General features: G+C 39.4%; 1 protein-coding gene across 1 annotated transcript in view; it reads left to right on the top strand.

Annotated features, from left to right (window-relative positions):
* Nucleotides 1–23,816, top strand: part of LOC306864999 (cadherin-7-like) — a gene marked incomplete at both ends in the record, with an annotated part of 126,471 nt that overhangs the window by 82,794 nt on the left and 19,861 nt on the right. The window contains one exon of the mRNA XM_079409331.1: nucleotides 1,000–1,121. Within this exon, the coding sequence (XP_079265457.1) occupies nucleotides 1,000–1,121 (122 nt within the window). The remainder of the gene's footprint in view (nucleotides 1–999; nucleotides 1,122–23,816) is intronic.

The raw sequence follows: 23,816 nt of genomic DNA, 5'->3' as shown, positions 1-23,816 counted from the left end.
TAAAATACTACAAGGAAATGTGATTGCACAGGCAGCTTTAGGACAGTTTGATTGTATAGTTCTTTTTTTTAATTTTCATATATTTTATCACATTGCAGATTAAATTGAAAATAAATTAAAAATATATATAAAAAAATAAAATAAATAATAATAATAATAATAATAATAATAATAATAATTGCAACATGTTTCTTAGACCAAATCCTGAAGATCTGTTTTGCTGGTTCGTATTTTGTGCTCAACATGCCCTTACTATGATCAACCGTGTCTCTGAGTGTCAGTGGTGAAGCAGGACAGTAGAACAGTTGAATGTTAATGTGTTCTTCAGGGACTGGTTGTGACCTATAGCTCAGGGTGCACAGCTGTGACTGAGGTGATTTGCTGACTAAGGCATGTATCCACAATTCTTCTGCATTATAATTATGCAAATGCAACGACCCGTGGTGACACACGTGCAGAATATCAGCAAGCACAAGGAGAAAGAGAAATGTGTTCTCACTCACTCAGCCCTACTCAGTCACTCACTCACTCTCACACACACACACACACACACACACTTTGTGTTTGTGAATTGTGGGGACATTCCATAGGTGTAATGGTTGTTATACTGTACAAACTATATTTTCTATTGCCCTACACCAACCCTAACCCTTACATGAAACTTTGTGCATTTTTACTTTCTCAAAAAACTCATTCTGAATGATTCATAACCCTTTTGAAATATGGGGACATGGGGAAATGTCCTCATAGGTCACCTTCTCCATGAAATACCTATGTCATACCATGTCATTATACAAATTTGTGTCCTCATATGTCACACACACACACACACACACACACACACACACACACTCTTCCTTTTCCAAATTCATATTCCAGATCAGATTGGAAAGCAGTTCTAAGTAGACAAACTACCATGACTGAGCTGTCTTAAGCCACCAATCAATAGTCACTTTCTATGTTGTAAATCTTCATGTCTTTTTTTTTTTTGTATGTCAGAGGACCCATCTCAGGTTGGCAGAGGAATCGCTTTAATCACAGTCATGGATATTAACGACAACGCTCCAGTGTTTGCTATTGAGTACGAGACACTCTTATGTGAAAATGCAGTACCTGGACAGGTATGTGTAGCCCTTTTTGTGTTTATTGGGGTGTCAAAATGCAACGGTGCATCACTACGGTAATAAAAAAAAATGTGTTGACTATGGAATTTAGTAGTTGATGACAATGCCTATAATAATACCCAGTGTGTTACAGAGGTCATGGATTATACTGTATACACATGCTTTCACAACAGACATGGAGCACGTAAGATTGAGAAAACAAATGCATACTGTAAAAGCAGAAATTCATGCTGCTGCATTTCACATTTCCCAGTTTGGATGTGGAAATAAAGTATAGTAGAGTAAACTTTTCTATTTGAATTACTGCCATATTTATTTTTTAATTATTAATTTAATTACTGACATATTTTATTTTAGTTATTGACAAATGTCTGATCACATATGCAGATCTTTTTCACATAATTAACAATCAGACATGACATTATATATATATATTAATTGGATCAATAATAAATGCACATTAATTTATTTTAAACATTTGTATTATTATTATTAATGGTATATTATTTCCGCTAACCCATTTATTATCCTGTTGCCAGCAGGTGGCACTATGACTATAACTGAATATGGACATTTTGTTCAGGACAGGACTCTTATAAAAAATTTGAATTTTGGTGCAGATCGGACATTGTATGCCTGCATTATAACAACTTCCTTTTTCATGGCGAAACATCAAAGTTTGTTAGGCTGCCACGGACACGCCGTTCCACAAAAACTCAAGATCTTTGCAATTTAATGTCACAAAGGGCTTTAGATTACACTGACCAAATTTGTTGTTGATCTATGTAAATCTCTAGGAAGAGTTTGTTTAAATACAATGCCTGAAAATGGCAAAAATGGCACAAAACTAGCAGTAAATTCAAAATAACAGACTTCCTGTTGGGTTTCGGGCTTCGTACCAGGGGGACTTTTTTGTAGGTATTGGTGTGTTACATGCAGGGCCTAAAACTAACTTTTTGCCACACCTGCCAATGGCCGGTGATGTGATCAAATTTACCAGCTAAAATTTTTTTTACCAGCCATGAAACTCTTTTTGCAAAAACAGGCAGTTATTACTACTACATTGACTAAATATATTTACAATGTTTTTAATTGGTCCTTTACTTTATTAAAAAAACAACAAACAGATTTATTGATTTATCTTTTTGTTTTAACAAACCCTGTATGTGGTGCATATTTTTTCCCTGCACCCATGGATTAGACCAGGGCTATTCAGATAGCTTCATTTGAGGGCTGGATTATCGAACAGAAAATTTGAAGGGGGCCAAGGGGGTGGGGGTGGGGGCTGTCCCCGTCCCAATCTTTTTCTGGGGGAACCTATAAAATTAGACATTAAATTGAAATCTAAAATCTATAAAAGGTTAGCAGTGCTGTCTGTCAGTCGTTTAAAAAAATAATCACACAATTTCTTTCTGTAATTAATCATGATTAATCTCATATTTATATATTAATTACATATTTATATATATTTATATTCATATTATATAATTTCACATTGAACCTCCAAACTAATGTAGAAACAGCAAAGTTAGATATTTTAAAACATGGCATCTATTTACCAAGTAGCCTATTATTAATGAAGTACTGATACCAATACTGCTACTGGTGTCTGTATTAAATGCATTTTCCCTCAATTTTACCTATTATTTATAGCCATTCAACATTTACAGTATAATTAAAAGCCATTATTTTTTACATTTTAATAGGCTCTGAAATATTAAGTGATTTTAAAACAATCTTCACATAAACTATAAATTGTGTATGCATGAACTATACAGATTAATCTTTATTCAAGCTAAAAAAAAGTTAATCAGCGAGTAGAGCAGTCGAGTGATTTCTCTTTTTCTTTTGTTCTTTGATTTACATCAATGACAGACTTCAGCAGGTTTTACTTTAAAAGCAGTGCTGTCTCTTTAAAACCTGATGCACGACGCAGATCTAACACATACCCTATTTTCTCCAAACCCTTTACGGTCATTGAAGACTCAATAAGATTACGTTTATGAGGTTACTCGCCAAAACCACGTATTTTGACATAACTGTGTGTGTTTTCGTCCATTGAAGTGCCACTGGTGCGCTGTCTAAAGTGGCTGTAGTGACTTTTTAAAAACTGGCTGTTGTTCTCACTACATTGCATTGTTATATTTCATAAAAGTTTTACCCGCCAACTGGTGACTGACACTGTTACATTTACTCACCAACGCTGATTTTTACTCACATTTGGCGCTTGGAGAGTGTTAATTTTAGGCCCTGGTTACATCGAGAGGCACATCGTTGAAATTTTACAGGTGGCGCTATCGAGCCATTTTGCCACACCCACTTATGAAACTCATATCAGATGTGAATTTTCACTACTTTTGGCACGTGTGAAACGTTTTATGAGTTTTTGAGTATGTTTAGGCCCTCAAAAAGGCTATTCATTTTGGAGAAAAGTGATAAAATTGTGAATATTTTTTATGCATGCATTCCTCTCATGTATGTACATCAACTAGTCTTCTAAGTAATAATCACTTAACAACACAGTCAATTATAATGTGAGATTAGATAATGTTAAGTGCATGTAATATTGTATTTCATACTTGTCTTTATCACTGTTTCATATGCACCTCATGTGGTTTGGGTCAACACGATGCAGTCCAACAGAAAGGAGAATTAATGACAGTTTTAAAGGTCAGAGGAGGCACACAATCCATGTATTACACAGCAAATATTACACATATGTCATAGCATTTGGAATATTTAGCAAATATTTTGTGGAGCTAAATATCTGATCTGTGTGCTCTTGGCATTTTGAAAATGTAATCAGTAAGAGAGAAAAGCCAGATTGGACACAAAAAAAGTGTTATAGATCAAAATGATACTATTAAGGACATGGCCATCAGAGCCAATGCAAATCCACATTACAGGCAAATAAAGTGGCTTTCCTTTGAATCTGCTTTTAATCATTTTTTTCAAGTTTTATGTATGTCTTCCTTTCTTTTTGTGTCAGTGGCTCAGCTTTAGAATCAAAAGAATCTCTTTGTTTTAACTGAATATGCAGGCTGTGTAGGATCAGAGATGGGCACTGTGACTAAAAACAAGATTTTCTATGCATTTCATAATATGTGTCTTTGTGGATACTTGGATCTCATTTAAACTCAAATAAATGACACCACAAATAAAAGGTAATTTTGCCTGGACATGTCTAAAGAAATAATTTTGCTCTGTACTCTTAAAATAATATGTAATGCAACTGGAGATGGGTATATAAGAAGATCGTCCTGGGGGAAGATCACCTAAGGTATGGCAACCAACAACTGGGGTGATGCGGAAAATTGTGCACGAGTGGTAGCTCAGGTAGGCTAAAAAACACATGAGGAGAAGCATTTGGATAATACAATATCAGCAATCACAGACATTTGCATTTGGACGGGATTAGATTTCTCAGAGGACCACCGAGTTTAACGAAATTTGTAAAGTAAAAATTCCCCCGCAAATGACCTACCATATTTCACTGAACACGGAGATCCTGTAATAATATTAGTCTGGTGCAAAGTGGCATTTCTGTGATTTGGACAGGATTTGGTGGGGTTGTATATAATTTTTATAAGGTTTTTGTTTCCTTGCGCCTTTCTATCCATCTTTCATGAAGAATGGTAGCTGCGTTGGAGTGTTTTGATAGTATTTTGGTAGTATAATTTCTAAATCACACAAGGTCCCCCGATAATACTAATCCAGTGCGAATATGTCCTACAACATGTCCTCTCGACCCGATCCCCTCACACCTTCTCCAAACAATCTCTCCCACACTCTTACCGGCACTCACACACATTATCAACACATCTCTCCTCACAGGCATCTTCCCCACAGCATTCAAGCAGGCTCAGGTAACCCCACTGATAAAAAAAAAACTACATTAAACGCTTCTCTTTTAGATAACTACAGACCTGTCTCTCTCCTTCCATTCATAGGGAAAGCATTCGAACGAGTTGTCTTCAACCAGCTCTCGTGGTTTCTTTCACAGTACAACAAACTGGATGCTAAACAGTCAGGTTTCAGGAGTGGCCATTCAACAGAGACTGCGCTACTTTCAGTCACTGAAGCCCTGCGAACTTCAAAGACTGATTCCAAATTGTCAGCCCTCATTCTGCTGGATCTTTCTGCTGCTTTTGACACTGTCAATCATCAGATTCTCCTGTCTACACTCTCATCACTGGGCATCACTGGGATTCCACTTCGTTGGTTTGAATCCTATCTCACCGGTAGATCTTTCAGGGTGGCCTGGGGAGGGGAGGTATCCAAACCACATCAACTGGTCACTGGAGTTCCTCAGGGATCGGTTCTTGGACCCCTCCTCTTCTCCACATACACTACATCGCTGGGTCCCATCATACATGCACATGGCTTCTCCTATCACTGCTATGCCGATGACACACAGCTCTATCTCTCTTTTCAACCAGATGACCCAACGGTAGCTGCACGGATCTCAGGCTGCCTGGCGGACATCTCGGCATGGATGAAAGAACATCACCTACAGCTCAACCTGGCAAAGACGGAACTTCTGGTCTTCCCTGCCACTCCGACTCTACGGACTTCACGATTCAGTTCGGCTCATCAATGATTACCCCATCAACTTCGGTCAGAAATCTTGGTGTAATCTTTGATGACCAGCTGACCTTCAAAGAGCACATTGCAAAGACTGCTCGATCCTGCAGGTTTGCACTACACAACATCAGAAAGATCAGGCCCTTTCTGACAGAGCATGCTGCGCAACTTCTTGTCCAGGCCCTTGTTGTTTCTAGACTGGACTACTGCAATGCTCTTCTGGCTGGTCTGCCATCAAACCTCTACAAATGATTCAGAATGCAGCGGCACGACTGATCTTCAACGAGCCCAAAAGAGCGCATGTTACACCTCTCTTCATCTCCTTGCACTGGCTACCAGTGGCAGCTCGCATCCAGTTCAAGACACTGATGCTTGCGTACAGAACTACCACAGGCTCAGCACCCTCCTACTTCCACTCACTATTACGAACCTACATCCCCTCCAGAAGTTTAAGATCTGCTAGTGAGCGACGCCTTGTGGTACCATCACAGAGAGGCTCAAAATCACTCTCCAGAACATTCTCGTTCACCATTCCTGGCTGGTGGAATAATCTTCCCACCCCTATCCGGAACGCCGGATCCCTGGCAATCTTCAAGCAACAACTGAAAACTCATCTCTTTCAGCAGTACTTGACTTAATCCTAAACTCAAAAAAAAAAAAAAAAAAAGGACCTTTCCCTCTATCTTTCTCTCCGCTTACTAGCTTGTACTTATTGAACAATGACTGAAACTTGGTGTTACGAGCACTTCTTCTGTCTGATTGCCTATTCAAGATTAATCGCTTTTTGTATTCCCCAATTGTAAGTCGCTTTGGATAAAAGCGTCTGCCAAATGACTAAATGTAAATGTAAATGTAGGGTAAGCCCTGTTCAAATTGAATTATTTTTCCAGGGGTTCATTAGAGGAATTTGTGTTTCACAAGTCCTATTCGCACAGGAATTTGCATTATAGATCTATTTATCTCTGTCATTTAATAAATTGCATATATATTTAGACCAGGGTTCCTCAAATCTTGCACTGGAGGGCCAATGTCCTCCAGAGTTTAGCTCCAACCCTAATCAAACACACCTGAGAAAACTCATCAAGGTCTTCAGGCTCCCTAGAAAATCACAGTCAGTAAACTACTCTGCCGGCCAGTGGCTCTTCAGGACCACATTTGAAGAACCCTGATTTAGGCCTAATGAGCACCAACTTTTCTGTGTGTGTGTGTGTGTGTGTGTGTGTGTGTACAGCTAGTATACTTGACAGTCAAGAAGGACAGTTAGTGAGCAACATAATGTAAATTTTGTCATTGCTAATCAGTTCTTCATTGTTATTAGGGTTAGGGTTAGGGTTAGGGTTAGGGTTAACCCTAACCCTAACCTGTTGTAGTAATATTGTCGTGAAGTCATGCTGATGCGCATGCGTCACAGTTGTACTGTATTCCGTTCTGTTGCTGCTGAAGTTCCTTGAGTAAACTTTCATTCACCCGAAGCTCCGTTTGTATGTGTTTTTGTTGAACGTGACATTTGGCGACGAGGATTGCTTTATCTCTGCCTCCCCCTGAGCAATTTCTGCCCCACGCTGGTGAACCTGTCGTGCCATGGGAGTGCTGGTATGTGTCATTTCAGACGTACCTTGTAGCCATGGGCTTGGATGATGTCCTGGATGAGAGAAAGCACGCACTTCTCCTCCATTGTCTCAGCGCTGAGATATTACGGATCTTCCAGATGCTCAGTGCTGCAAATACATACTCTGATGCTGTTGCACGACTAAAAGGACATTTTCAAAAGACTCATAGCATGCTGTTGAAACGCCTAAATTTCAGACAAAGATGCCAACGATCGGGTGAGTCGGCCAGTCAGTTTGTCGCTGATTTAAAAAGCCTTCCTGAGCCATACAAATTCGTTGCTCTTCGAGATGAATTAATTAGTGACCAATTTATTGAAAAAACTAACAGTGCACTGATCAGAGAGAGGCTGCTTATGGACGATGATAGACTTACTTTGGATAAGGCTCTCACTCTGGCACTCCAAATTGAAGAAGATACTTAGTGTGCACTTAAACGTGCTAAAATAGCAGAGACTAATGCAGCTAAAACTGATGTCACTTCTGTCCCTGCAAATACAGTCATGGATGAGGAGCTCCAGCCTCCAGGTGCAATTATCCAACAAATACGGCCTCAGTCAAGTCAACAAAGACGTAAATGTGGCAACTGTGGCTCCATTCGTCATGCCAACAGGTCCATAGACTGCCCAGCTATCGGCCAAAAGCGTAGACATTGTGGTAAGCTCAACCACTTTGCAAGGTGGTGCAGATCAAGGTCCAGTTTACAGCCTTCACCAACAGTAAACCCTTTGGTAAACCCAAAGTGCTGGGCCACATCCTTCCTGTTGGAGATCGCTTCCTGTTCCTGCCTGCCGTGCTGCTGTTTGTAGCTCCGTGTAGCTTTGTTTATCTGAAGAAATCGCTGTCTTACTCTTTGTTCTTTAAATCGCTAAAGTATAATTTAATTTAATTTAAACTTGTCAATCGCATCTCGATTCACATTTTCTACCACTTCTTCTCTCTCTCTCGCTCTGTTTCTTTTCTCTCTCGCTCCTTTTTTACGAGTCCATCAAACAACTGTGGCGAGTCGGAATTAATCTACAATCACGGTGAGTAATGGCTTCTCCTTGCATCGTCACCTGCACCGCTTGCCACATGTACAATTTATCTGTCTCTGTCAGCAGCGAGGGATTCACAAGTGATAAATGCTCGGAAATAGTTAGGCTGACAGAGAAGATTTCAGAATTAGAGACAAGCATCCAAACTTTAGTTGAGGACAGTAAGAATGTGAGGGCTGTAAATACTGCTTTGGATGCGACTAGCTCAGGGAGTCCTGTACATTGTTCGGTTCTGGTTTCAGCGCCTCTGCAGCAGGGCAACTGGGTGACTGTGAGGCAGCATAGTCGCGGGTCAAAACACCGCTCTTCCGTTCCGATCAAAACATCAAACAGGTTCTCCCCACTCAATGACGCACCCACTGAGAAACCTAATAAAAGTGCTCTAGTTATTGGCAATTCTATTGTACGGAACGTGAAAATAGAGACACCAGCCACCATAGTCCAACGTTTACTGGGAGCCAGAGTGCCTGACATCTTGGCAAATTTAAAAGTGCTGGCTAATGCAAGACGTAAATTCGGTAAGATTGTTATCCACGTCGGCGCTAATGATGTTCCACTTCGGAGTTCGATGTTCGCCAGTCGGAGATCATTAAAAATAATGTTAAAGAGGTGTGTGAGATTCAAGATTCAAGATTTTTATTTGTCACATACACAATTATACAGGGTATAACCAGCAGTGAAATGTAGGTCAGGTCCGCTCCAAGGACAGTGCAATTATAAAGTATACAAATATTAAGAAAAAGAAAAGTAGAAAAAATAAGAGAATAAAATTAAATAAAATATAAAAAAATATATAAATAGAAATGTGCAGGTCAGTACAGGTCAGTATGTTGTTGACTTAAATGGTAATAAGAGGAATGTGCAAAAACAATGTGCAAAAAGTTGTCCAGGGTATTTAAATAGCAGCAATATGAGGTAGAGAAAAATTATGAATAGCTATTGTTATGGTGATATTTACATGGAGTCATGTGATGTTATGACACAGAGTTAGAGTTTAGGAGCCTGATGGCCTGGGGGAAGAAGCTCCTCCTAAGTCTCTCAGTTTTTGCCATCAGTCTACGGAAGCGCTTACCAGATGGAAGCAAAGTGAATAGACGGTTACCAGGGTGATTTGAGTCCTTGATTATTTTGACAGCTCTATTTTTGCAGCGTTTGAGGTAGATGTCCTGCAGAGAGGGGAGAGCAGACCCTGAGATGCGCTCAGCTAAGCGCACAACTCTCTGTAGTGCTTTGCAGTCCTGATTGGAGCTGTTTCCATACCACACTCAGTGCAAATCAATACACTTTCTATGGTCCCTGAATAGAAAGTTTTCAGGATTGCTGGTGAGACCCTGAATTTCCTCAGCTGTCGCAGATGGTCTTTGCCTGGCTTTCTTAACCTGTGTTTGGATGTGTGTAGTCCAAGTCAGGTTCTCGGAGATATTTACACCGATGTACTTGAAGCTACTCACCCTCTCCACAGGGGTCCCACTGATCATAAGAGGAGTGTAGGGCTGCTGCTGTCTCTTCCTAAAGTCCATGATCAGCTCTTTAGTTTTGCTCACATTCAGAGAGAGACAGTTGTCCTGGCACCATGATGTGAGTCTCTCTACCTCATCCAAGTATGCGGTCTCATCGTTGTTGGTGATGAGGCACAGAACCACAGTATCATCAGCGAATTTGATAATAGATGTGGAGCTGTGAGAGGACACGCAGTCATGCGTGTAGAGAGAGTAGAGCAGGGGACTCAGGACACAGCCCTGTGGGGCTCCTATGTTGAGGGTGATGGAGTTTGAGGTGAACTGGCCAACTTTCACCACTTGAGTTCTGCCGGTGAGGAAGTCTTGAATCCAGTCACAGAGTGAAGAGTTTAGGCCGAGGTCTGTGAGTTTAGATGCCAGCTTGATGGGGACTATAGTGTTGAAAGCTGAGCTATAGTCAATGAATAGCAGCCTTACATAATTCCCATTGTTGCTGTCCAAGTGTGTGAGGGAAGAGTGGAGGACGTGAGAGATGGCATCGTCCGTAGATCTGTTTGGGCGATAGGCAAACAGAAGAGGGTCCAAAGTATCAGGGATGGAGGAGCAGATGTGGCTCTTTACAAGTCTCTCAAAAACCTTCATGACTATAGACATGAGGGCAAGTGGGCGATAGTCATTCAGGCAAGAGGGTTTATTGTTCTTTGGCATTTTTTAAATGCGGTGGGAACCACGGAGGTAGCAAGGGACTCATTAAAGATGGTAGTGAACAAACCAACGAGCTGATCGGCACAGGACCTCAGAACACGGCCGGTTATCCCATCAGCTGCTTTCCTGACGTTCACTTTCTTTAGTGCCCTCCGATCATGTGTGAACATACAAGTACAATGTCAGACACTGTAATATGCTCTGGTCCGCTCCCTGCTTACTGGGGTAATGAGATTCATAGCAGACTGTCGTCACTCAATGACTGGATGTCTAAGTGGTGCCCGCAGAATAGCATAGACTTTATAGACAATTGGAAGAGTTTTTGGGGCAGACCTGACCTGTTAAAAAGAGATGGTGTTCATCCCTCCTGGGGTGGTGCCGCTCTTCTCTCTAGAAATATGGCACAGTCTTAGAGTTCGTACCTGACTAACTGAGGCCCAGGTCAGGAAGCAGACAGACTGGCTAAACCAACCGACTGCTAGCCAACTCACGTCCCAGAAGTCAGTTAATTCTCAGCACATAAAGGCTCTTTCGCCTCTGCCGCTTTTCCACTGCGTGGTACTACTCGGCTCGGTTCAGATCGGCACGACACGGCTCAGTTCGGCTCAGTCTGCTTTTCCACTGCAGTTTAGTACCGCTTTAGAGTGGACGGGATTATTCACGTGTCGTTATAGTTGCGCCGCCTCTACTGCCGTGACTCATGAAAAACTTTTTAATTCCGCGTCAATCCATCACGCTCTCGCTGGATCTGCTCCTCGGCTGTCAAGGAGAGGATCGTCTGAACTTCCTCAACAGACAACGACACAGCCATTTTTTGGTTGTTTTAAAAAGGTGTGCACATTCAAAACAGTTGCGTTCGATCCTTCGCGGGCTGTGCCAATTTAAATCTAGTGGGTCTGTTGTGTCTCGTGCCGAAAGTTCAATGACGCAGGCAGTGACGATTTTCTCCGGGCAATCAGTGATCAGCAGAGTTTACACGTCATGTTTTGGTAACGGTATGGCTCGCTTGGAACCTCGGCCGAGGTGGTACTAAAAAAAGTACCAGGTACCAGGTACTGTTCCCAGTGGAAACCCCCCCAAAAGTGAGCTGTACTGTGCTGTACCATGCAGTGTAAAGGCGCAACTAGATATCACACTATAGAGACCGTGTCTGTTCCCCGAACTAGAAAATACAGAAAACGTCCAAACCAAAGTAAGAGTAACAATTTAAGTGATGTTCAACAAATAAAAAAAACTAATATAATACAGATAAACAAATTATAAAGCTTGGCTTATTGAATATTTGATCCCTTTCTACAAAATCAGTTTTTGTAAATGATATGATTACTGACCATATACTAGATGTGCTTTGTTTAACAGAAACCTGGCTAAAACCAGATGATTACATTACTATTAATGAGTCTACCCCCCACGATTACTGTTACAAACATGAGCCGCATCCAAAAGGTAAAGGGGGAGGTGTTGCTACAATTTATAGCAATATTTTCAGTATTTCTCAGAGGTAGGGTTTCAAGTATAATTTGTTTGAAGTAATGGTGCGTTATATAACATTATCCAAAGAAACAAGTGTTAATGATAAATCTCCTCTGATGTTTGTACTGGCTACTGCATACAGGGCACCATACAGACTTTATTAAATAATTAGCTGATTTTCTATCTGAGGTAGTGCTGGCTGCAGATAAAGTCCTAATTGTTGGTGATTTTAATATCCATGTTGATAGTGAAAAAGATTCGTTGGGTTCAGCATTTATAGACATTCTAAACTCTACTGGTGTTGAACAACCCGTGTCAGGACCTACTCATTGTCGAAATCATACTCTAGATCTAATACTGTCGCATGGAATTGATGTCAGTGGCATTGACATTTTGCAGCAGAGCGATGATATCTCAGATCATTATCTATTTTTGTGTATATTCCATATAGCTAAAGCTGTAAAGCCAACTCCTTGTTACAAATATGGTAGAGCCATCACCTCGACCACAAAAGACTGCTTTATAAATAATCTTCCTGACTTATCTCAGTTCCTCAGCATATCCAATAGCTCATAACAACTTGTAATAGATTGATTATGTAATAGAAACTATGGACTCTCTCTTTTCTAGCACGGTTGTATGGGTTAAGATTCCCGCCTAAAGTACTGCAGTCATGGATAAAAAAAAAAAAAACAAGCGTGAAAACAAAATTTAGAAACGCAAGTAAAATGATATTGCACAAGATTTAAAAATGAAAGCAAAATTTTCAGAATAGCGAACAATGCTCATGGATAGAAAAATAAGCGTAAATCAAAAAAATTAATGACGCATTTTTTAAAATAATAAGCATGAATCAAAACTTTAAACACATTTAAAATCATATTGCACAAAATTATAAATAAAAATATTTATGCAAAATTATCTGACTTGCACACAAAATCATGTTTTCCGTGTTTATATATCTGTTTTTTCTGCTCTCAGACATTTTCTGCTCATATTTTTATTTTTTGTATGCTTATGCTGTTTTTCCCTTCACTCTTGTTTCCACATTTTGTGCTTGCTTTCCCAAATGTTGCGGTTAGGGTTTCATGTAAAGCAGGGCGGGTTTAAGCATCATCATTGGCCCACTAGTTCTTGATTGACAGCTCTTCCTCTAGCCAATCAGTCGAAGAGGTGCGTTGACATCACTCTAATGCGCCTCATTAGCTGCCGATGCTCAGCGTTGTTCACTTATACAGGTGAAAATGGATAACTGTCAGCTGGGAAACATCTTTCCATACAGGACACCGTTATACGTATGTGTCTGTCTGTCATTGCTGTACACCTGCCTGGCGATCCGTTAACGTTAAATGAGCCATCCTAGTGACTCATCGTGGTTATATTCACCTGCATTTATTTGGCTATTGTCCACAACGCGAAAGGGAGCAGCCACAATATGCACCGGGCTTGCAAAGTCACCGTTATATATGTCTCTCGCCATGCATGACAAGGTCACCACTGAACTACAGGGCATGCTAGCTGCAGACCTCATTGAGCCCATTGATGCTTCTCCTTAGGTCTCAAATCTTGTGATTGTGCAAAAACGGTCTGGTGGCGTATGTCTCTGCGTTGACCTTCGGGGGCCTAACAAGGCTGTGGTGCCAGACAAATACCCATTGCCGACAACTGAGGAAGTCACAACACTCTTTTATGGTTCCTCAGCAGAGGTGGACAGTAACGAAGAACATTTATTGAGTACTGTACTTAAGTACACGTTTTGAGTACCTGTACTTTAGTACACGTTTTGAGTACCTGTACTTTACTTGAGTATTATTTTTTTCTGGAAACTTGCTACTTCAACTTCACTACATTTGAAAGACACATATCGTACTACGTAGTACTGCACAGCTAAAAGTGCTCTAAAAAGGCAAATAAGATAATAAAAGATGAAAAACAAAATAGTTGACGTATCAGTCTGGAAAGGGTTCTAACGCAATTTCTAAGGCTTTGGGACTCCAGCGAACCATGGTCAGAGCCATTATCCACAAATATAGAAAACTTGTAACAGTAACTTGTTTCCAACTTGTTTCCAAGAGTGGCCGGCCTACCAAAATTACTCCAAGAGCGCAACGACAACTCATCCAGGAGGTCATAAAAGATCCCAGAACAACATCTAAAGAACCGCAGGCCTCACTGGCCTCAGTTAGGGTCAGTGTTCATGAATCAACAATAATAAAGAGACTGGGCAAAAACGGCATCCATGGGAGAGTTCCAAGGCAAAAGCCACTGCTGACCAGAAAGAACACAAAGGCTCGTCTCACATTTGCCAAAAAAAATCTTGATTATCCCCAAGACTTTTGGGCAAATATTCTGTGGACTAATGAGACAAAAGTTGAACTATTTGGAAGGTGTGTGTCCCGTTACTTCTGGCATAAAACCAAGACAGCATTTCATAAAAGAACATCATACCAACAGTCAAACATGGTGGTGGTAGTGTGATGGTCTGGGGCTGCTTTGCAACCTCAGGACCTGGACGACTGGCCATAATTGATGGAACCATGAATTCTGCACTCTATCAGAAAATCCAGCCGTCAGTTTGTGACCTAAAGCTGAAGAGCACTTGGGTTATGCAGCAGGACAATGATCCCAAACACACCAGCAAGTTCACCTCTGAATGGCTCAAGAAAAAAAAATTAAGGTTTTGGAGTGGCCAAATCAAAGTCCAGACTTAAATCTGATTGAGATGCTGAGGCATAACCTTAAACAGTCCATTCATGCTCGAAAATCCTCCAGTGTTGCTGAATTAAAACAATTCTGCAAAGAAGAATGGGCCCAAATTCTTCCACAGTGATGTGAAAGACTCATTGCCAATTATTGCAAATGCTTGATTGCAGTTGTTGCTGCAAAGGGTGACACAACCAGTTATTAGATTTAGGGGGCAATTACTTTTTTACACATAGTGCCTGGCAGGTTTGGACAGCTTTTCTCCCTTAATAAATGAAATAATTATTTCAGAACTGCATTTTGTATTTACTCGGGTTATCTTTGTGTAATATTAAAATTAGTTTGAACTGAATCATTCAAGTATTTTGTGATTTGCCGAGAAAAAAAGATAACATTATGGACCTGCAACTCTATTTGCCTCAACTGTTTGTATATATTTTTTTTCTGTACCAGCATTTCTGGCATGAGGGTTTCTACTGTGTTTTTAAACTCTTTAGAGCTGGACCGCAGTGCTGTCGTGAATGTGGCACAGTGTTTTATCCTGACATACTTGAGATTGTAATTAATTCTTACAATTTCATCTTATTAGCTGCTTCATATTTATAGCTATTGTATCACATCCATGGTGACCAGAGGTGGGTAGTAACGAGTTACATTTACTTCGTTACATTTACTAGAGTAAATTTTTTGGGTAACTAATACTTTTAGAGTATATTTAAAAATGGGTACTTTTACTCTTACTCAAGTACATTTTTAGTGAAAAAACGGTACTTTTACTTAGTTACTGTGGGCGACGCTCCTCTCGTTACTTTATCTTATTGCAATACGTAATAATAAAGTAAAAAATGCTTCAGTTTATTCCAAACGCGCCGTCTACTTTTCTCTGGGCAATGAACGATGCCCATTCGCGAATGATTCATTCTTTTGAGTCAATTATGTTCGAAGGCTTGAACAAACCTGTTGGCAAACCAGTGAATCGGTTCGTGAATCAGTTTGAATGATTCGTTCAGTTCCCTGCCGCACGCGCTGAGTCTGAAGCGGTTCTCACTCAGATAACAGAGAGTTTAAGAACATCAAGAGCGATGAAGACGTGGCTTTGGATCTACAGTCAGGTGAAAGCAAATCTGAAAAGGCTATGGTTTGCTAGGTATGAAGATCTTTATTAGATGAACAGTGCTGTCGGTTCCACAGGTATAGATTCGATTGCACTGACTACACGATATCACTATGACATTACCAGTTAGTTATAAATGTACCTTATACATTAAATACAATCCAGAATTTATTCAGTATAAGCTGTCACAGAGTATGAAATGAACACCCGCCAAACCCGCGTTAGTTCCAGTAGGAATGCCTTTGCTTAGACACAATTAATATTGATATTTTCACAATATTTACGCTTGCAGAAATAAAAGCTACATTTGTTTATGTTTTGCGGAACAGACAGAAGAAGATCCATCATATGCATTTATTTCGTTATGTTCAGATGTTCTGTAGCGGTCTTGTGAGGAGATTTCTCTCTTCTCCGTGTCAGGTTATATACATATATAAATAATACATAATTAATAATTCATTAATAACAATTAATATACTTTAAAATATAATTTAATTCAGTGATGCAAATCTGAATCTTTATGAGCTGTTACTCCAGTTTTCAGAGTCATATGATCCTTCAGCAATCATTCTAATATATTGATTTATTATCAGTGTTGTTGAAAAAACAGCATATGCTAGTTAAGTATGTTTTGAAGCTGGGATGCTGATTTATGCTGGTCATGTGCTGGTCTTAAGCTGGTCGGACCATTAAACCAGCTCAAACCAGCATCCCATGCTTCAAAACATACCTATACCAGCATATGCTGTTTTTTTCAACAGGGATTTGCAGTTTTTTTTTTGGAACGTGACATTTTGTTAAGGATTTTTTTTTATGAATAGAAGGTTAAAAGAATAGCATTGATAATAAATCAACATATTGGAATGATTTCTGAAGGATTATGTGACACTGAAGACTGGCATAAAGGCTAATAAAAATTAAGATTTGCGTCACTGAAATAAATTACATTAAAAAAAAATCTTTTGAACCGCATTGTGTATGTATATGTATGTGTGTGTGTGTGTGTGTGTGTAAATTGTATCTAAATATCTATAAATCTAAATAAAAATAGACTATATTCAGTATATGATCCAAAGTAACTAGTAACTAACTACTTGAGTAGTTTTTTTATCCGATACGTTTTTACTCTTACTCAAGTAACTATTCAGACTATTACTTTTACTTTTACTTGAGTAAATATTTCTACAAGTACTTTTACTTTTACTTGAGTACAGTTTTTGGCTACTCTACCCACCTCTGATGGTGACCACTTTAAATCCTAAAAAAATCTCACTTATACAGTATGTGTTAGTACAGTATAATAGGTCTAACACTTCACCTCTGGGGTTGTTGTGTCTCTAATGCATTACCCCACCTCCAACTATAGAAAGTACTAATTTATTTGAGTTACATCTGTTACCTCCTCTTTCAGTCTGTCATGAAAGAAAAAAGTGTTCTCTCTCTGCTAAATGTGATAAAATGGATGGAAATGAAGACTTTGCTTGCTGGAAGAGAGCTGCATGTATTTTGCATTAATGAGTCTGATTGTCTCTGTCAGTTCAGGAGAATTTCATTTCTGTCAGAACTCTATATTTCACAGTGGCCCTTTCATACGTGCTCTCTGCTGACAAACACAAATAAAACGTCAGCATTTCAGCACATATTAAGGCACAGCAAGGCTTTAATTATACAAAGGCTGTCTGTAGTTCTGTCTTTTGAGTGTGTGTGCATGTTTCTCAAGAAAGAGAGCTTTGTGTTGTTTGGCAACCTTTCAGCATTTGCATCTTTGTAGCTATTAAATCACTGTAAACAAAAACAGGATGCTTATTCTTTCACAGTGTCTGTTTAATGTGACAGCTCCTTCTGCATGAATGCTAACTGAAGCTGCTGACAAACTTGCACATTAATCTTGCAATTAAACTAGCCAATTGTGTTTACATCTCTGTTGTCACTGAACTTAGCATATAGCATGATGTACACTAAATGATACTCATAAGCATTTATTCTGTGGCATATTGAAAATATCACTTCTTGATATCATAATATGTTTCAGAATGACAGGTAATATGAAGAAACGAATAACTAGTCATGCTGTTGAAATCTTTGCTGACTGTCCACAATTGAATTAATTTGTATTGTATGTCGTCAGATTTTAAGGTCATGTGCATCATGCCACTACGAACAGATGAAACAAAATTAGAGCTTTTTGGAAGAACTATGAATTCTGCTCCATATCTGAGAATTATTTGAACAATGCATGCCAGGTTTGCGCTGTGAACTTGAAGTAAAAGAAAAGAAAAGAAAAGAAAAGAAAAGAAAAGAAAAGAAAAAGGCTGAGCATCTTGCCATGTCAGTAGGCTTTAAGCTTTAACGGTGGCTTGGGACAAAAATCCTCCTGCACAATTAAACTAAATTCATTACGGCTGTCCTGAATAAAATTCAAATTAAATTAAGTGTCTATTGCGATATTAAATGTAGACCTGCTATGTTACATCATATTTCTTTTTACATCGTTGCACATTATAACCAATCACACATGATTCCATTGAGTTTATCAATGCAGTGGCCAATCAGAGGAGTTCAGATGAGTCATCACTGAAATGCCAGAGTTTTGTTCAGTGTGTGTTCACTGACTGTATTCAGTGACTTCTATCATACACGACAAAGTGCAGGTGTACGTATGATGTAAGTAAGATATTAATTCATCAAACAGTGGAGACATGCTAGACTGTAGTCAATCATAATCACACAGCCATATCACCCTACAGCCCAAAACTGGTTACCCACTGAAGCTAAGGATGGTTTAGCCTGGTCAGTACCTGGATGGGAGACTCCTGGGAAAACTAGATTGCTGCTGGAAGAGGTGATAGTGAGACCAGCAGGAGGTGCTCACCCTGTGGTCTGTGTGGGTCCTAATGCCCCAGTATAGTGACGAGGACACTATACTGTAAAAAGCACCATCCTTCGGATTAGTCAAGTCGTCACCATTGTTTATATAGTCCTTTTTACAATGCAGATTGTGTCAAAGCAGCTTTACAGTATTAAACAGGGAAATAATGTGCCGTTCTCCTCTGGCCAGACGAAACCAGCAGTTTAATTCTAGGCTGCAACAAAGTCAGGTTGTGCAGAGGACACATCTGGTTCCTGTGGTCTTGTCTCAATTGCCATCTGTGTGACAAGGTCTTTGGAGGGGATCTGTCATCTAGTTGTCCTGATCTCTACTGACATTCAGGGTTGTAGAGGTCATCTCTAGGTGCTGATCCAGAATCTGGTCTGTCTGGGTACGAGTGACTGCAGTGACCATCTGATCTGGATACAGACTGGATGTAGTGGCTACGGTGACCTCAGAATAAGAAAAAAACAGACTAATATTAGCGCAGATGCCCTTCTTCTAATGATGTAACAAGTACACCGTGTGTTATGGGAAGTGTTCCCGGTTCCGGTTGACCTAATTTAATGCAGCCTAACAATCCTTTAATGGATTTGAATTATGGAGATGTGTTAGTGAGTAATGTGTAACCCAGGTTAAAGAGAGTGGATTTTAAAAATATCTAAACTGACAGAGTGTGTCTGCCTCCCGAACATTTTTAGGTAGATTGTTCCAGAGTTTGGGAGCTGAACAGGAAAACCATCTGCCAGCAGTTGATTTTGATATTATAGGTATTATCAAATGCCCAGAGTTTGAGATCATAGCGGATGTTAAGGACTATAATGCAATAAGAGCTTGCTCAAATACTGAGGTGCTGAACCATTTATGGTGTTATAGGTAATTAGCAAGATTTTAAAATGTACACGTTATTTAATAGCAAGCAATAGCAAGTAACCAAAAACTGTACTCAAGTAAAAGTAAAAGTAATAGTCTGAATAGTTACTTGAGTAAGAGTAAAAAAGTATCGGATAAAAAAACTACTCAAGTAGTTAGTTACTAGTTACTTTGGATCATATACTGAATATAGTCTATTTTTATTTAGATATATATATATATAAATTTGATCTAAATACACACACACACACACACACACACTGCAGTTCAAAAAACTTGTGATGGTTTTTTAGTGTAATTTATTTCAGTGACGCAAATCATCATTTTTATCAGCCTGATTTATTATCAATGTTGTTCTTTTTTAGCTTTCTATTCATAAGAGTGTGGTGAATGCCAGTTCGCGGGAAAGTTACAACTCGGGAGGTTAATTGAGTGATATCACTGTGTATATAAAGGGCATCCCCCTGAATTGAGGTATGCCTCGTTATCGTGTCATTGCGTCTCTGTCGCTTCCGGAATTCCGCCGCTCTGAGTCTGAGGTATGTGTGCTTGGTGTTTAGTTCATGGTCGGTATGTGTATCGTGGATTTAACAAGGTTTTGTGCAGCCGGTGTTGGTCCGTGGAGTTTATATGACTGCCTAAGAGGGTTGGTTTCCCCAGCGACCATGTTATATTGCCTGTTTGGAAAGAAAACGACTGCAGATATATGTTGAGTGACCTGAGTGACGACTGCTCCTCTACTTGGTGGGTAACGTAATTGTATTAGTGTGGGTACTAAATATGAATGAGTTTGTGGCGCTTTTGTATGACGTGCTCTTTTTCTGTTCAGTGATCAGCATAAGGGATTGGTTTGCCGGATATTTGATGAAGTCCAGTTGAGGGTATGTAAAATGATTTATATCCCTACGGGCATTCAAAAAGGTATACATTTTCAATTTGTCTTTTGGTGTATTTTAGCCTCGCAAGGGTGACATGCTCTGTGACATGGCCTAGCCCCGACATTGCTGTTTTGCTTTGGTTTTTCTTATGGTTTACTTTCACTATTTTTGTGGAAATGTATTCCGTTGGTGTTTTTGTCTGTGTTTGATGTTTCAGTGTTTCTGATTGGAGTTTTATCTGTTTTGAGTTGTTTCTTTTTGAGTGTGAAATTATTTTTTTGTAATAATAATTATTATTAGTAGTAGTAGTTTCTGTTAATTTAGAGATTTATTTTGTATTCTTCTTGTTTTGATTTTGTGTTGATTTGTTATTGTTATTGATTTGGTGAAAGTCCATCTAATTCAGTGTTTGGTAGTAATATCGACTCTGGCTGTAATTATAATTTTTTTCTCTTCTCCTTTAGAAGCGGGGTGAGCCAGAGTGCGCAGGCTAGTTGGTGTGGGAGTAGAAGCTCCCCCTTTTTGTCCAAAGTGTGGGGTGTAGGTTTTTGCTTGCAGTGTAATTCCACTAGAGTGTGTGGGTGTTTGTGAGATTTAATTCACCAAGGGCTGGTTCATCGTGGGCTATTGTAATGCCCAGTGCTTCGCCTGCCCACTCTTTGGGATACCCCAGCTCAGTTAGTAGACCCTTCTGATTTAATTTAATTTATTGATTGTGATTGTCTTTATTGTTGTGATTCTGGGCCACTTGACGTCATTTTATTGTGTCCTTCGCCCTGGTTTCAATTTTATTTATGATTTAATAAAGTTTCATTGATCTGTATCCACGCCTCCTCGTATTTGGTCATTTGTGGGAGTGAACAAGCTTGCGTGCTTTGCTTTGCTTAGTATTTCCCCAGGTGTTTCGCCAGGGGTGGCGTAGTCGCTATTAGTGATAATTCCGTAATCTGAGTTCCTACACCTTTATGCCACAAGAGAATCCTGAACAAAATGTCACAGGTTCCAAAAAATATTAAGCAGAGAAACTGTTCCCTGTTGAAAAAACAGCATATGCTGGTAAAGTATGTTTTGAAGCATGGTATGCTGGTTTGAGCTGATTTAAGCTGGTCCTTTGCTGGTTTATGCTGGTCCTTAGATGGTTTAAGCTGGTCAGACCAGCACATGATCAGCTAAAGACCATCTTAAACCAGCAAAGGACCAGCATCCCAGCTTCAAAACATACCTAAACAGCATATGCAGATTTTTTCAACAACACTGGTAATAAATAAATATATTTGAATTATTTCTGAAGGATTATATGACTCTAAAACTGGAGTAACAGCTGATAAAAATTCTGATTTGCATCAGTGAATTAAATTAAATTATATTTTAAAGTTTAATTATGTATCATAAATGTATATATGTACATAACCTCTGACACGAAGAGTGAAAACTCCTCACATGACCGCTACAGGACATCTGAGCATAACGAAATAAAAGCACATAGACTTGGTTGGTGTCGCATCATAGCTGTGTGGCCGGAGTCGGCGTGGGGGAAAACGGTCCTTTCCCCCTCATTGGAAAAGCTTGGTGTTGACCCAGAATGGTCTACATAAAATAATTTCTGCTGCTCGACAGAGCAAGATACGTCGAAAAACCGAGCTGTATTAGGTCGAACTGTCCATACAGTATCTGTGACTGGACAAACGACTCAACGGAATGGCCAGAGGTGTCATTTCCCGACACTTTTTGTTACCTGATTGAGTCTCCAGGCAAGAGACCGCTTACTACAAGCCTATACGTGACGGCTTGTGAAAGTAAACATTTGTCGTTTTGTTTCGCTTAATTTTAATAAAGTGATAAAGACTAGAGTAAAAGCCTTTCATACTTTTATATTGATATATTAAAAATAATTTTAACATTGACAAAACATGGGTAACATTAAAGGTCTACTGAAGTGCCTTGAAATGCACAGCATTATGTGGTGTGTGCTAAACGTATAGCCTAATTTTTACAAATACACGCCGTGAAATAAAAAGATATAAAATAACATGAAAATATCCCTTACGAAAATTAACCGTGGTTACAACAAAAAAAAAAAAACATGGCTACTATAGGTCCATGGTACCATGATAAAAAAACTAATTAAACACGTTTTGCTACACTAACCATAGTTTAACCATGGTATTTGTAATAAACCTGTGGTTATAGGCTACAACTGTTAATAAAAACGCCCAAAAAACACGGTTAGCCTACTATAACCTACTTTTACTATAGTAATACCATTGTTAACTTTCGTAAGGGATTGTGTATAATAATATGAAATCTTTTAATAGATTATGACATTTACATCACAAAATATCAGGGAGTGACATTTATTTGATGTGAAGGAGGGTAAGCCCCATCAGAACTGGGTTGCGGTGTGGGGGACGGGACTAATGACAGGTCATTGAAGGGTAAGTAGTCTAGCCTATCTGGAGTGCATATAAATATGAATGTTAAGCTTGATATGTTTCATACATTGCATATCCGTAACTGCTATTGGAGTTCTGATGTTGTGTGCTACCCGCTCAGATTGTGCTACATCCGTCTGTTTATTCGGCAGTAGCCTATATACTGTATATCTTCAGATGTTTTTTTTTTTTTTTTTTTTACTTATTAGATGTACAGAACGCCACACAGCAACTTTTCGTCATTGCACCAAGCAAAAATCAATCGAAATCCTTACAAAAAATAAGAATCAATGGCCTAACAAGGTCTCCGCGCGTTAATTCGAATGGTTTGTTTTCCTCCACGGCCTAAACGGAAATGACGTTTTTGTGGGCGTTCCCAGCAATGCCGACCAAGTCGGATCTTCTTCCGTCTATTTTGCAAAATGTAAACAAATGTAGCCTTTATTTCTGCAAGCGTAAATATTGTGAAAATATTAATATTAATTTCCTTGTGTGTACAACAGCGTGTACAGCTTGACTCAATGACCTTTCCATATTCCATGGGTTCATGAATGAGGTGTTCCAGGAATACGACCATTGCTTTGTACTCCTGGAACCAGACCAAACATTGTCACCACATCGCACTTGTTTTGGCCAAGCTGATGGAATACCATCTGTAACTGTAAGGTGGAGAAGTGCTCATTCCATCAGACCTCCATTCAGTTCCTAGGATACCAGCTCACAAGGTATCCAGATGGATGAGGGGTAGGTAGAAGCAGTAAAATAATAATAATAATAATTTGTTACATTTATATAGCGCTTTTCTGGGTACTCAAAGTGCTTTAAATAGAAAGGGGGAATCTCCTCAACCACCACCAATGTGCAGCATCCACCTGGATGATGCGACGGCAGCCATATTGCGCCAGAATGCCCACCACACACCAGCTTACTGGTGGAGAGGAGACAAAATGATGAAGC

This window comes from Barbus barbus (genome assembly GCF_936440315.1).
Source record: "Barbus barbus genome assembly, chromosome: 46".
NCBI lineage: Eukaryota > Metazoa > Chordata > Actinopteri > Cypriniformes > Cyprinidae > Barbus > Barbus barbus.
The sequence above is the reverse complement of the archived record's forward strand: the minus strand, read 5'-3'. Positions and strand labels throughout refer to the sequence as shown.